Source organism: Cyanistes caeruleus, chromosome 2 (assembly GCF_971803275.1).
Source record: "Cyanistes caeruleus chromosome 2, bCyaCae1.hap1.1, whole genome shotgun sequence".
Lineage (NCBI taxonomy): Eukaryota > Metazoa > Chordata > Aves > Passeriformes > Paridae > Cyanistes > Cyanistes caeruleus.
This window is the reverse complement of record NC_141702.1, coordinates 92611653-92627957: the sequence shown is the minus strand read 5'-3', so window position 1 is coordinate 92627957 and position 16305 is coordinate 92611653. Positions and strand designations below refer to the sequence as shown.

Here is a 16305-nt window from a genome sequence, read left to right as displayed (position 1 = left end):
GAGTCAGGAATTTTGCTCCAGGTGTGAGCCATGGAAGCGGGTCAGTGCCACGCGAGGTTGGAGATGGATAGAACTGAAAATTGGGTAGAAGTGTGGCAAGTGTGCAAGTCTTTATTTGTCTGAACCCAGTGACCAAATCTCAAGTGAGGACAGATATTCACGTCTTTCAGAATAAATGAGTCCTCTGTCTTTTTCAAAGCTAACCAGTACTCTGTATATCTAATTTTCCTTAGAGAGAAAATTACATAAACACAGTTTGCTACAGCATCAGGCTGTTGGGGCAATTTGCCCTACCATCAACAGGATAGGGCTTCCTCTTTAGCTGGAAGATCTCCACACAATAGGCTTTCCTTGCAAGAAGCATTAGACAATGGCATCCTCTCTGATGCTCAGTGTGTCAATGCTGTTTGAGAGAACATCCTTATGTGAATTAGATATTCCTGAAGTTTGCAGCACCTCAGCCATGAATCACTTTCTTATTGACATCCACTTGACTAGAAGAGTTCATGGGTATATTTATACCACCATGCTGTGGGAAATTCAAACCCAGTTAATTAGTTCCTCCCCAGGTTAAAGTATCCATAAGTGCAAATGCCAAAGCTATTTTTTGCTCATGAAAAGGAACTGAACAATCACCTGATTGCTAAAATGCAGCCAATATTTAGCTGAGAGGTGGCAGGATAGTAGGGATCTATGTTCAGCCACCCTGTAAAGCACTTGCAGTGAAAGAAGCTGTGTAAATATAAGTCATTATTATATTGTTTAGGTAATCAAATTTATGGCACCATTGTTTAAATAAACTGGAGATGTGGAGCCATTTATTCATATTTTAATGCTTGGTCTGCCTGCTACATAAAATATATATTTAAAAAATAAGCTTTCAGAAATATGTTGGTTTTTTTTTTTCCCAGGGCTGAATTTATGTTAGGGAGACAATAGTGCCACAGTAATTCTTAATTTGTACAGCTGTTTTAATCACTTTTAGTATGAAATACCACAAAATAAATCAGACCTAAATCTCTCATAAATCTAATGGCAGTGTTGCACTTCAGATGCACATTTTCAAATGGCTGCATCATTGCTTTAATTCAAAACACAGCCAGAAGGCTCAGTATGACCTGCAAAGTTCTACAAAACACTTGAAGATTTATTCACTTTTGAAAAAATAGTGAATGTATATATTACAGCAATGCCTACTGGCCAAAATTGAGACTTGGTCCCCCATCATGTAGGGTGCTCTATGCATGAAAAAAACACAGTCTCTCTCCCCAGATGCCCTTATTGAATTTAAGTGTTGCAGTTATAGAGTTCTCCATCTTAATCATTGATGACTACCCCTGTTGCTGCAGACAACACAAGGACTTCAAAGCAAGTTTCCCTATTTATTTATTTGGGCTCCTGGTTCTATAATATTTTCTAATGTGTTTATCCCTGTGAAGGGAGGTGGTACTTTCACCCAGGTTACAGATGGAAAACTGAGGCTCAAATATTTTCTTTTCAACATATTTATATTTAATTTCAACTCCTTATTCAAAATGAATTAAGCTTACAAGTGCATAAGTTGCACTGATCTTAAGTCTGATATTTCACACATCTAAAACACTTTGGAGTCGAGACTGAGAGGAGCAGGTAAGATTTTTACGACAGAGGAGGTTTCCTAGTGTTCACTCCTTTATCCCTGAGTCCAAGGACAGACATTTCTTTTTAGACATTGGTCTTCTTCCATCCCTTTCTCTATTGGACAGTGGTTACTCTTTCTGGATGTTTTTCCTTCAAATAAGGAGTGATTTTCAGTTCTGCAATTTGTAACAAGCTTCTGGTCTCGACTAAAAGTGATGGGTACAATACACATTTACTGGCATTGTTGTTGGTATTACAGAAAAGATGTAAAGAATGGAAAGACTGCAGTATTAAAACCTACAGAGGGCAGATCCAGGACCTACTCATTAGATCAGAATCAGAAACATGCATACTGAATGCATTAAAATAGATAAAAACCTAATATGAGCTTGAGCAAAGGCCCTGAGATGGCAAATACAAGGGAAAGTCAGATGAGAAAGCAGATGAACAGTGCCTCTCCTGCTAATCTTCATTATAATGGCATTGGTATAACTAAAGTCAAACTTCGGATTCTGGTACCATTTCAGCTCATTGCAAATGGGAGGCCCAGCAGAAAACATCTGCTAGAATCTCCCAAGGCTGGATTTTTTATTGAGCTATTGCACCATACTTTAGTCCCCTTTTGCACCATCCTGCCAGTGGAAAATCACAGCTGGCATGGAAGGGGAAATGGGACTGGTACTCTGGGTAATGATCAGGAGAGATGTTGACATCAATGGAAAGGAGAGAACTTCTGCTTTCACTCTTTCACAATGAGTACAATGTTCATGAAAAATTCTTAGCAGACAGACCAGCAGATTTCAGTCCTTTGTGCATACATTTCTTGCTAGTGAAGCAGGATTCCTAACAGCTGAGCACAGATGATGTGTCTCAGTCCTGGAATACCATCTTAGCGTATATTAAGTGCCTATCACTTTAGCAGCTAAGCAGTATCACATCCCATTTAGCACAAACACAGCATTTTATAGAGCAGAGCATTTTAGAAATCCTTTTCCCTTAGGTTTTTCCACACACTCATTGCAGTGATATGCATCTGACCAATTAAAGCAAAACAGCTTTAGTTAATTAACTCTAAGGGAGTGAGTGGTTCCCTGACTGGAAGTTGTAAGAACTGGCTTTAATATTATGAGTACCATTGATTAACTCTCACACACTGGACAATCACTTCATCTTTCTATGCTTCATTTTTTCCCTGGTGCAAAATGTAGAGAGAAAAAAATCTGTTTTCTTTGGTGAAATGCTTTTGAGAGCCATGAATGAAAAGAGCTATGCATCATCAGTGAATCATCAAAAAAGGCCTGATAGGAGATTTTTTGAAATAGCACTGTCCTCACTGAGCTTCTGAAAAACGGAGCCACAACCAAATAAAGCAGCAAAGGGCCAAAACGTCACTGAGAGGCAGAAGAGGGGACATGATAAAAAATTAGGGGTTGCCTAAAATCTTGACAGCAACTTTTTCTTCCAGACTAGGCTGGCAAGATGGCATCTTTCTTCATTTCTGCCTGTAGCACCCAATTCTCACCCATCCATCTCCTAGGCTGCACGTCAGTTCTTTTACATGGTTTGGTTTTTTTTACCCTGGCCATCCTCCTCCCTAGAAAACTGATATATCCAACCACTTCCAACACCTGACAGCCCCCAAAAGCTTCTCTTTCTTGTTGCAGGGATATTCCTGTTCATTGGGCAAAATTAATTTTACAATAAACATATGACTTACACATCTTTCAGAGTGTTTTTCAGCCTTACACTGTTTAAGATCTTAATTACTGCTGAATTTTTGCCAAAAGCATTGCCTTGGGGAAAAAAAATGGCACTAGCATTTTTCTTTTATTTTATTCCTAATACTATATCATTGCTTTGTCTTATCCTTTCATTCTGCTTAACTCCACATAGTTGCAATTCCCAAAGCTAACACACTGGTTCCACTGTACATTAGCCAGAGCAAAATAAATAATTTTCACTTTCTAATTTATTTCAAGATCTTTTTATAATTGAGGAATGGAGGTGGAGAGATCTGAATTTCCTCAAATAATTAAAAAAAAAATTGAATTAATATCCTTTAAAAAATGTTTTTTGGACTTGCTGGTCAATATTCCTGCTTTTGGCAATGAGTGAGTGAATTTGGAGTAGCTAAATTGATCACTTTATTCTTTCTGTTCTACAACTGATTCAGATGAAGGTATTGTTGGCACAAAATTTTGTCCATGTCAACTAAGCATTCTGTTCTGGAGAAGCTTTAAAATTAGATTTCATTGCAGGAGGAGGATGAGGGCAAAATGTCACATGAATGTTTATGACCTGTTCTTTTGACTTCCTCACGCTAAAGAAAACCACCTTGTGGTAAAGAAGAAAATAATAAGGCTTGTTGTGGGATCTGGAGGCTGAGTACCACGACTGGATGAGTGCCTCAGCTCTCCCTGTGGGCAGCAGGTGAAGAACAGAATAGCCATCAAGTAATAACACCAAACCTGCCATGAAAATCAGTGTCTTTGACTATATTTTGGCCACAATTTATTTTCAAATTAGATTCAAACCCCAAATCCCATTATACCTCTATGAGATCAAATTTTTCTCCACTGCTTCAGGATGCTTATAAAGCTGTAAGAGTTGATATGCTTGGTTCTACTTTTCCATGAGATTCTGACTTCTGCTGGTAGATGATACACAACCAAAGATCCAGTTCAGTTCAATGAAATCTTTGCAATAAAAAGGAAGGATAAGGTGTTTTTTTACTGCAAAAAAACAGTAGTACTGTTTTCTTGTACTGTTACTACACATTTTTAGTCCCTAAAAATTTATTACTGCTTCACTGCAACAGCAACTCCTGCTTTACATCATTAAAAGTCAGAGGAGTTGTAGAACTGGAGGATCATAAGGAACATTCAAGGTTTTCTTTTGAAATTATATCTACCTCTTCTTGCATTTAATATGGTATAAAAAATTAAATACTCCAAAGTAGTTAGCCATTACAGTTGTGTAAAACAGATGTTAGTGAAATAAGAAACGAGCCCTTTCATGTAGGTGAAAAATATCTTGTTAGCAACCCCAAATCTTGAATCACAGAATAATTAGAGCCTGTGTTATGGGTAGACAGCACAAACTTCCTCCCACATTGCTTCCTCTCTAAGTAGTCTGTTTCAATCCCACCTACAGGAGGTGGAAAGGGAAATATCTGACTTCTAGTCTTCAAGTTTTCCTTTCTTTGTTAAGCGTACTAAGAAGACTACCTACTGTAGTACCATTTTTTCCCAAATCGAAGATTTTACTGAAAACAGCTGTTGGAAAATGAGTACTACAGAGATTTGCAATGTGTGACTTGGACAGAAAAGCAATGAACAGACCAACAGGCAAACTGGGAGAATACAAATTTATCAGATACCACTAATGCTACTGGTCACAGTGCCATCTCAGTTCAAAGTCAAAGAGTAAAAGACTTATGTTGATTTCTGCTCCCAGCCATCATCAAAGAACCAAACAAAAATGCATTTACCTGTAGATCAGGACTTCATCATCTGAGCAGTTATACTGCAGCTGATACATTTTTACCCGAGGGGCCGACTTGCTGACTGTCCACTTGACCAAAGCTGAGGTAGTGGTCACATCTGACACCAGGACAGCCCTTTCTGGTGGGCCTTTTGTTTCACCGCGATTTGACTTAGTGGAGCTGGTGATGTCCGAGAGCCTGGATTTCGGTGGAGCCGTTTTGCCTGTGCCGTTGCTGAGATGAGGAAGCTGAACAATAGAGAGTTCAATTGTTGCAGTGGACTCTCCTGCAGCATTGGCTGCTATGCATGTGAATGTTCCGTAGTCCTTGGAGGTGGTGATGTGTATATCTAAGGTGCCATTGTCATAAACAGCTATTCTTGAGGAGTTTCCAATGAGACGGTCATCAGGGGCCACCCAGTGAATGATGGGAGTGGGATCCCCAATGGCTTTGCACTTCAGCGTGGCAGTTTGCCCTTCTAAAACCAGCAGCTTGTGAGTATGTTGTGTAATAAGAGGTGGCTCACAAACAAATTCCTCTTCCCGTACATACCAGAAGTACCTTCCCTTTAGACTTGGAGGAGAAGCACAAGTTTCCATATCGTCGTCTCTTTCAAGCCGCCTTAACCACAGTAGCTCACAGTTGCAATGCAGTGGATTTCCCCCAAAGCTGAGGGACAGAGGTGGTGAAAACGGTGTAACAACCAATGGAATAACTTGTGATCTGGCAAATATAGGGTCAGGGGGGAGCTTCTGAAGTCTGTTGGATGTTAGATCCAGTCTGGCCAATTTCTGAAGATCTGCAAATGTCCCCTCTGTTATATAATCTATTAGGTTGTGATCTAAACTGAGCTGATGCAAGTTTATCATCTTTCTTATAGATTCCCAGGGAATGTTTCGGAGGTTATTGTAGGAAAGGTCTAAGTCTTCCAGTGTCAGTAAAAAATCCTCAAAGGCTTCATCAGAAATGCTGCTTAGCTGGTTGTTGTTTAAAATCAAATGCTGAAGGTTAATTAAACCTCTTAACGTATCCTCTTCAATCTCAGGCAACCTGTTGCTGTCCAGATGTAAGGACCGAAGGCTCTCCAAGTCAGTGAAAGAGTAGGGCTGTATGTAACTAATGGTGTTTCTGGACAAAGTAAGGTCAACAAGTCCAGACATATTGGCAAAGTCTTGTCGGCTGATATTGATAATAAAGTTGCCCCCAAGACGGAGTTCAACAGTCCTTCGATCTATGTCCAGCGGTACAAAAAGGAGACCCTTGGAGGGACACAAAGTCCCCAGCGACTCAGACAGGTTCTGACAGACACAGTATTTTGGACAAGCATTGACTGTAAGAGCCATTCCAAACACCAGGATGCCGCAGAGCAATTTTTCCATTTTAAATCATGCAACAGTATCTGAAAGAAAGGAAAAGAGTGAAAAGGAAGATCAGCAATTATGATATAATAATTATGATTCCTTTATACTTATGTTTTGCATAATGTCTACCCCCAAAGAGACTTTGTGATGCCTCCTCTGAGAAGTCATACCTAAAGGCATCAGCCCTCCAAGAAAAGATGCTTATGTGCTTAAAAAACACCCCTCCCTCCCTCCCAGATTGCAAGGCTTATGAAATATTTCATTTGAAATAATGTCTGCTTCTCTACAAGTAGAAGCTAGAATCAGTATCTATAATAATTACTTTCTGCTGCCTAATAGTGTGCACTTTGCTTTGGGTTGAGGCGGCTGACTTTCTGGAAAAAAATAATTGCATTTTTGCCCTTCACCATCCTTAATGTGATTAATAATGGCCATGTAATTATCTGGCCAGTTCTAGGGCAAGTCACTTGCTGACTCATAATAAAATTAATGATAGACAGCATGAGAAGCAGAAATCACATATGTAATTGTCACCTGATTTCACCCTGTGCTCAGCCAAACCATGGAAGGGGTGACAGCATCTAGCTCCAAAGAGAAGGGATCCAGGGGAAAACTGTGCTACCTTTGGCCCTTTGCAAGCTTTTGGACAACTACATGCTTTTACACTGCAACCCCTTCTGTTGTAGTAACAGTGAATCTCTTGCCTGCATCATGGCCCTCCATTGCCCTCAGTTCTTCTTTGCACCATTATCTCCATTTTTTCCAATCTCTCACACATTTTTCCAGCTTAAACTGCAAGGATGTGTCTTTGAAGAATAAACAAAAGTCATGATTGGGCTGGCTTGGAGAGACAGTTGTGGCTGGGAAAAGCTGAAGCCCTGCTTCAGGTTTGGGAATATTTACTTACACAGGTTTGCTGACATTCTTCCCACATGTGCAGGATATAGGGAAACTTGTTTTCTTTCTGTTTCTCCCTTTTCCAGACCCTGCTATCCAACAGGGCTGAAGAATGGGTAGGTCATTCATTTCTAGCCCTCATTCTCCTTCTGAGGAAAGGGGAAAGTAGACAAAGAGATGTATTTTTCTAAGGGCTTTCCCAGGCTTTTTTTTCTAGGGTGCTGTGTTCCATTCTCCAAGATTCTCCCCTGGCATTAGCTACAGACACAATTCAGGTTCTCATTTTGAACATGACCATTTTGCCTCTCTTTAAGCTTCAATCACCATATGAACTTACATCGCTGTTTGGTATATGCCATATCCCTTTTCAATCATGCAGGTGCTCATGTACTTAGCAGTTTTTTCATGTGTTTCAAGTTATTAAACTCCCAGTAAGACACGCCAAACACAAAACAAAAACTTTTTTTAAGAACTCTTTAAACAGGTCTTGCTCTACCTTCTCCTGAAAGGAATGAAAACTAAGGGCCTATTTTTGGGCTCTGCCCAAAAGTTCCCAATTCATGCCCTAGGTAAGGTGGCTTGGCATCTCCTCTCTAGGATATGCAAAATGAGTCAGAAAGAAGGAGCTGTAGAAATGCAAGATGGTATGAGTGCTGAAACTATGTAGAGCGTGTTCTTTATGGCAAGGTTCTCTGCATGGTGTGATGATGGTAATTATGTACTGTTATTACTATTTCATAGTAGAGTAGATGGATGAAACATCTGTGTTTGCTGAGCTTTACAAACAAGATGAAAGCAAGACACTTCTAGAAAGGATGGCTTGAGAAAAGTAATCTTACCTTTAATAGTAAATAAAGGGCGACTGAATGAAATGTTTGGAGATAAGCAAGTGTGTTATTGATGCAAATCTGTGACCTACATATTAAAGAACTATAAATATCCCTTACAATATTATCACTTGGTAGTTTAGTAAGAGGCAATTGACTTTGTCAATCTTAATTATAAATGTATTATGCAGATTTAATTTAGTGTATTACCCTACCAGCTAAAATGATAAACAAAAAGCAGTTTAAAAGGGGGAGAAATGGATACAGTTGATTAGTAATAAGCCCTTTCATAGCTTCCTCCTCATTTAAATTCCCACCCTCTGAATATCTATTCAAAAATGTGAATGCACACTTACGACAGCCGTGTCTCCTTTAAGTGTCTCAATTCTCTAACCACATTTTTTCCAGATGCTGGTAAATATCACAGTGCTTTGGGGAAATGGTTGACTCTAAGTGTCAGAGTAAAGAGCATTCATGGGGAAAAAAAAGTAAAAATGGGGGGAGGAACAGAAGCTAATTACATCAAATAGAGACTGAAGCACCAAGAGGAGGATGTGAAGCAGGAGGCCTGAATGGCAAAGCAAACCCTGATGGGGAAACTGTCTGTGAATGTCTCGAAAGCACAGCATCTGCCTGAGTGTGCCTGGACATGTGCATGAAAGTCACAGAGAGTGCAGCAGGTGCTTTTGCCAGCAAGAGGGCAAATTGGCAATGACCACTGTAATTCCAAATATTGAATGCACTTGAAAGTACTAATGTAAACACTGTTTGTTTACAGAGGAAATTTCTTGCCATTGTGATCATTTGCTAGCATTATTATTTCAAGCTTCTGAGCCCTGGGTTTCTCCACAACGTAATCCTGAACAGTTCACTATGCAACAAACAGGGTATAAACCCAAAGGACCTCCTATAGGGCATTGGAGACAACAGGACTCCTTAAGGAGAAAATCTGGGACTTCCACAGGGCAAATGATTTTCCTTTCTCTCTCCAGACAGACAAAGCCCTTGAGCCAAAGATGAGGTAAGAATTCATAGACAGATATCATCATAGAATGGTTTGGGTTGGAAGGGACCTTAAAAATCATCTAGTTCCAACCCACCTGCCAAGGGACACCTTTCACTAGACCAGGCTGCTCAGAGCCCCATCCAGCCTGGAGCTGAGCACTTCCAGGGATGATTCCAGGTAATACTGTAATTATTGAGCCTGCACAATTATAATAATATCCTTTAAAATCTAGACCATCCCACAAAGTCATGGTAATTGCTAGTTACCAAGGAGATGGATGTATAATAAAAATTGTTTTGATTTAATTTCTGGTAATTTTCTTCTAAGACAGAAAATAAAGTGTCAGGTTTAGGGTCTGTTTTTGATGACCAGTATGCTCACCTTGTTCACAAAATCTCCTGTTATCTGCAAGACCAATAATTTTATAAGTTGCTAATGGCAGTCTTGTGATAAGCTTACCATTCTGATACACATTTTAAAGATATCTATCAGCCTGATAAAGCATATTTCCCACAGCAAGTCAGTAAATCTGGAAGAGTTCCTGTCTCAGCCCAAGATGAAAAATAGCCCTTTTAGTTCTCTTAGAACATGGATCGGTATGAATTAATATGTGCAAGAGCCATAAACCTTGGTGTTTTGTATTCAAAATTTCCTCATAAAGATAAAAATCTGGCATTTGACATCTCATTTCAGCAATGTCTCCAAGGCATTTTTTAATTCTATATTCATGGAACTCTGCATTTAAATTCCAATAGTCTTTGCCTACCAAGCACAAGGTAACTGTCAGACAAATAATATGCAGCATAAAGGCTGGGAAAAAGAGAGAGAAATAAAAAATTTAAAAAGGAGTGGTGGATGGGTAGTAGCTTTGATTCTACAGTTTCTAAGCACCCTGGGACCCAGCTTCCAGGGACTGTATGGGTGAGTTAAGGTACCACCCTTCAGTTTTGTAGGTGCTGTGGGAGAATTTGGTTTCTTTCCTGAGGGCTGCCCTTTTCCTTGTTCTTTATCTTCTTTTATTTCTGTTTGAAGTGAACTTATATGACTAGGAAATCTACCCTCAATGCAGAGCTTGAAGGATTGCAGTGATGGGTGAAGTTTCACACAAATTTTTGCAAGCAGTTTAATCAATAAGGCATAAAAGAGAATGGGACTGTGTCAGGACGAAACTTACTCCTTAATCTATTGCATTGCCAAAAAGCTGTGTGGAAAGGTATGTTTCGTGTTCTCCCTGATCCATGCAAGTAGTTTATGCTTCACTCACCAAGCAATTGCAATGCCCATAAGGAAAGTAAATATCTTTGCATCTGGATCTGTCCTCAGTATTAAATCCATGGAAGCTTAGGATTGGTGTTAGGCCACTGCTGGCTTTGTGAACACCTGTGAAACTCTTCAGGTGTTTAAAGTCAGTTTTCACCTAGCAATTTACAGGCTCAAACTCAGGATAACCAACACTGCTTTTGTTGAGCTTTTGTCTTTTTTGCTTGCCTAGGCTCCTGCATTCTTTGGGGATAAAGCTGATCTTTATCAGGTGCATACAGATAATGCAATGGAGGATTTGCCTTGGCCTTTGAAGGAGCTGGTTTTATTGAAAAAAAATAATAGCTGTAGCATGTGAACTGCTTGCTTTCTCTAGCCACTTTTCATTTTACACACCATAAACAGGAAACATTTACAAGCGCACATTTCTCCAGGTACTTGTGGCTGCCTGTACTAAGCTCCACCCATATTAATGTGACTAATACTGTTTCCACAGTAACAGAAAAAAGGGACCTCTGGGTAAAATGTAACAAATGTATTGCCCTTCGTACAACCTTTTTTCTTGAATATTGCAGCCAAGGCAAGGTTGCAAATAAAAATATTTTTCACCCCTTTACTACCATGAGGTTTATTTATTTGGTTTGATTCTTTTGAGTGCTGTTCTCTTGTTTTCACATTTCCAAGCAGCTGTGAGTCCCTCCTACCTGCTCTGTGCTCCCTAGCCCTGGAAGCAGTTTTAGCTTGCCAATATTTCAGAAGAGCTAGGCTAAAGGGGTGGATGTGCCCAAGTAAAACTGACTCATAGAATGGTCCTAAATGTAAGAACATTTTTTGGTTAAGGTTTCAGTCTTTAAAAAACTGGTTGTAACTGGATCCAGAACAGAGCATAAAAGCATAAAAGCCGATTTCCAAGAAGGCTCACTGTGAAGACTGATTTAATCCATTTAACAGATCCCAAGGAAATAACAAAATACTTTCTTAGTCAGGGCTTTATCACACAGGAAAATACTGGTCTAATTCAGTCCTTCATGGGCAAAACCTGTGTCTCTATGCATGCATTCTTGGAAAGCTTTTCTTTATTTTTCATAATGCTTTTCTGATATTTTCCTGACACCAGTCATATCTTTTTTTAAATACTAACATAATCTAATTCCTTACCACTCCCAAGATGGAAGTAATGCATCTATCAAAAGCCCAAATTATCAACATAGCTTTCACCTCTCCTAGTTTACTAAAGTATCTAATTTCTTCCATTAAAATCAGTACTTTCCATACATCCTAAAAGAACAAATTCATATGCTAATGTTTCAGCACACTTAATGTCTACAGTTAGTCACCTCTTCACATTTCAGGTTACTTAGGCCAAAAAAACCCCTTGGACATTTTAATGAAATTTTAACATATAACACTTAAAAGACTATAGTAACCCCAAATCTTATCTGATGAATTTCAGAATCTGTAAAAAATTTTGTTTCCATTTGATATAGTTCAACTACTAGCAAATGCTTCTTAGGTGAGCTCTTGAAAAACACGGTATAAAATAGTTCCTAGAGTCACTTCTTTGCAGTATATATGGAAAGGGCATTTTGAGCACTAATGTGTATGTGCTCACTGTCCTGGTTTCAGTTGGGATAGAGTTACTTTCTTCTCAGGAGATGAAATTCTGAGAAATATGTATGTACATATTCATTCATTTGTTTTCATTTTTCACAGTGGTATTTATCCAGGAGAAACATTTTATGTGTTTTAGCTTCTCTGCCAAAGATGTCCCTGATGGCTGGGCAGTGTGTGTGTAGTGGGCTTAGTGACCCTAGAGCACTTGGATCTACAGTGCACTTACATCCTAGTTCCTATGAAATGTAGCAAGTGCTTTTAAGTAAAGAGGAAACCAGCTGTAGGTTTGTAAGATCACTCTTAACTATTACTAGCACTTTGCTGAAATGAAGTTACTGTTATAAGCAATTTGGTTTTAAGAAATGTGCAAAATTAGTCAAGATTTTGTGATTCATTCTGTGAGAAAATAAAACTTAGTGAACACATTCTGTGTACTTCCGAGCATCTGCCTGTCTGGCACTTCCCCACAATACATTTGGGACATTTTCAGCACTTCAGATAAAATCTAAAGCACAGAAGCCTCAGAATTATTTACTACTCTCACTTTTCAAGAATACAGAATATAGTAAGTTTTATGAAAACAGAGGAGAAACACTTGCTAAAAAACATTCGTACATGTATCATTCTACCTTCACTGACTGGAAAGCACAGGCTTTAGCTGCCTGTTTTGTTGGCACAAAACAGTGCTTAGCTACCTGGATGGTTTTTGATAATGCAAAATATCTAAATGTACATTCAGTTACTTGTAAGCATACAGAAACAAACTGAAGACAAAGAGACCATTTAGAAAATCCAAGTGTGTCTGTTTGGTAAACAGACACACTTATGTGTGTTGCATCAGCAACAAGTCTATCTAGACAGTTTACTAGAGCTTTCCAGTGTAGTCGCATCTGTGCCGGATAGTGATTTCCCATGACAGATACACAGGAGATGAGGAAGAGCATTTTCAACACTACTAATTATAAATGGCTTGAGCAGTAATTATAAATGGCTTGGGTTGCCTTGTTTTTTCTCTCCCACAGAACATTTGAAGTTCCATTCATTTTTGATTGTTTATTTAATGCCTGTCAACGTTTATCCTATTTTAATGCTGTGTGCCAGTCTCCATCAGATTTCATCTACAAGCTCATGAGTCAGCTAAGCTGGACCCCTCTGCTATTTTTAGACATCCAGTTCATTTATTTATCTTGTTCTTAACATAAATCCTACATTTTACTTTATCAGCACAGTAGAGAAGTTACCAGTTGTTCTGTTTCTTACTCATTTTGAGCAAACAGAGAAGCTGAAAAGGTGCTGAGAAGCAGCTCTCTCAGAGGTATTGCATGTGACATGAATCATAAATGTCCATCAACAGACCCTACTGCTTTCTGCAAATACAAGTGAAGGCCTCTTCTTTTGGTCTGAATCCAAATTCCCCTTGGCTCTGAGCCATAACAGAAAATCCTCAGGTAACTCTTTAGCTTACTTTAATTCTCATAGAAGTCTTTATGCATTATTATTTCCTTACACATCAAAGGAAGAGCAGGATAATTAGAACTGGGATTCTCTTCTTTATCTGGGATTGTTACTTCTTTACTTTTTAATATATATATATATATATTTATATAATTGACCCTTCATTTGGTCCTAGAAACAAAGTAGATCCAATATTCCATAGGAACTATTCTTTATTGGAGTGCAGACTGCAGTTTGTCTTTCATGTATAACCTACATGCAAAGCGGCGGTAGGAAATCCAAGGCATACAAAATTCAAGATCTTTTTCCATTTTTTTCTCATAGATGTAATTGGGCATGCAAAGTGATATACAAAGATCTGGAAATCCTTTGAAACATAAGCAGGGCAAATTTGAAGTCCACATTTAAAAAAACAAAAACAAAACACCAAAACAATAATTTTTGCTGAATGCCCCAGGATTCCTAAAGATGTTAGCATGGGCATTTGATGGCAGAGGTCCTCTGTTACAGGTGGACCCCAGTGGCTTTTCTCTGTGGTTGGCTCACGGTTCAGTGAGAAATTAGCGGAGTTCTGAGAAGGAAACATGAGAACCCTGCTATGCCATTGTATGACATAACACATGGCCTCCACATTCTCTGGGCTCTTCCAGCATGCTGAAAAACTTTCTACTGCACCTTCTTGCTTTTCACTTTGGATGGGAATAGATCTGTCCATTAAATTTCTCTTTCTAGCACTTATACCTTTTTGGTTCACATGCAGGAGGATGATTTCTAGTTTCTTTGGAGGAGTTAACATTCCCATTACTTTTACCGTAAGAAAAGCAGCTTTTCAAAATTGTTGACTTTGTTGCATCTGGTTATGCAGTTACCTATTTCCAAACAGCTGTAAATGGATGGGAAAAAGAAAGGAGGACTTTTGGTAGCAATACCAGTTCTTTCACATCAGACTTTTAATGCAGTTTAAAGAAGAAACAGCCTAGTTTTAAGAGGTGAGTAAGAAGAAACACAATCTGTCTCAAATGTTTTGCCCAAGATAATTCACCAAGTTCTATGGGGAATAAAACAGAGAGTACAATAGAACTGATAAAGGAGCCTGGTATCTTAGATCTGATCGAGCAGAAACCATGGGAGAGACAGACATGTCTTCTTGGGCAACAGGTGACCAAGAAACATGTTGTTAAAGTCTGTGATAAGATGTCACCAGGTGAAGTGATATCATGTAGAATCTGTACCCAATGGTAAATAGTTAGCACAAGTAGAACACTGTATAAGTGCCATACAAATAAAACCCTATATAAACGCCTTGTATATGCAATAAAATGGACTCCTGATCTCAACTTGGATACCCCCATCTCTCCATAGACAATGAAGTTCCTCACAGAAGACCCAACTCTCATACCTTCTCTTTGCATAGTGATGTTTCCACATGTAACACATATCACTGTAAAGATTTTTAACACAAATCTAGTGTCATGGACAGTGTTTGCATAATTACATAATTGCATTTAAAGGAGAGACGCGTTGCTTGTTGCTGGGGAAGAAACCTTGCTTTAACATTTACATTGACTCCTGGATTACTTCATCCTGTCTTGCTATATATGTAACCTTGGATGAGTTTCAACTAACTTCTCTTTCTCCTCTGTAAGATAATTGTAAGTACTGACTTCTGCTAATCAGTTGTTTGCAAGGTATTTGGAAACTGTGTGTGCATGAAAGAACAGTTTATGGGGAAGTCTGTTGTCATGACACAGGAGATTGTGGATAAGAGACATATTGTACAGCCTTTTCTCTAGCTCAGTCATTGGTTCTTCATCACTCCAAGACTGACAGTCAGCAGAAGGCAGAGGTAGTGTATGTCTGTGTATGGCTGAAGTGTCTTTGTCCCCAATGCCCCATTTTCTTCCCTGAGTGCCTGCAGAACAAAAGCCTCTGAAAGACACTTTACCTCCTTTCCTGACATCTCACATTCTTCTTCTCCAATGGCTTAACCGCAGCTGAAAGGCTCACCTTTTATCAGCAGGAAGTTCACATATAGAGGAATAGGTTTCAAAATTTCCTGACTACAAAGAAACCTTGAGTAGTTAAAATGAGTACACCAAGAAACAGCACCAGGCAAGCAAATAGAAAGGAAATAAAAAGCATCCCTAACCCATTACTTTATAAATAACAATAGTACAAATGCTTAATGATATTTCATTCATGCTAATGAGACTGAAAGCTTTTGGCCTTTCCAAAAGGCAACAGAGCTGGTGAAGGGTCTGGAGCACAAGTGTCTTGACACAAGGAGTAGCTGAGAGACATGGGGTTGTTCCACCTGGAAAAAAGGAGGCTCAGGGGGAACCTTATGGTTCTCTAAAACTACCTAAAATGAGGTTGTAGGCGGGTGAGAGATGATCTCATCTCTCAGGTATCAAGCAGTACAAGAGGAAATGGCCTCAATTTATACTACAATGGGTTTAGATTGAATATAAGAAAAATCTCTTCATCAAAAGGTTTATCAAGCACTGGAACATGTTGCCCAGGGAAATGGTTAAGTCACCATCCCTGAAAGTATTTAAAAGACCAGTGGATGTGTCACTTAGAGACATGATTTAGTGGTTGGACTCTGATCTTAAAGGCCTTTTCCAGTCTAAACAATTTTATGATTCCATGAGTGTGCTGTTTGATTGAATCATGTTTGGGCTGGAAGATGTCATCTTGTTGTAGCCCCCTTTCAGGGACACTTTTCACTAGACCTGGTTGCTCAAACCACCAACAAACTTGGTGTTGAACACTTCCTGG

The 16305-nt window shown here is 39.0% G+C and overlaps 1 protein-coding gene and 1 long non-coding RNA gene across 2 annotated transcripts in view; one reads left to right on the top strand and one right to left on the bottom strand.

Moving 5' to 3' along the window:
- The window catches only part of LRFN2 (leucine rich repeat and fibronectin type III domain containing 2), a 97904-nt gene that overhangs the window by 45592 nt on the left and 36007 nt on the right, over positions 1-16305 (bottom strand). Inside the window, exon 3 of the mRNA XM_023924532.2 lies at positions 5111-6503. Within this exon, the coding sequence (XP_023780300.1) occupies positions 5111-6483 (1373 nt within the window). The 5' untranslated portion in view covers positions 6484-6503. The remainder of the gene's footprint in view (positions 1-5110; positions 6504-16305) is intronic.
- Positions 5509-8234, top strand: LOC147654996 (uncharacterized). Its single transcript, XR_015283615.1, has 2 exons — positions 5509-5598; positions 6150-8234. It is a non-coding gene; the product is annotated as an uncharacterized LOC147654996 (long non-coding RNA).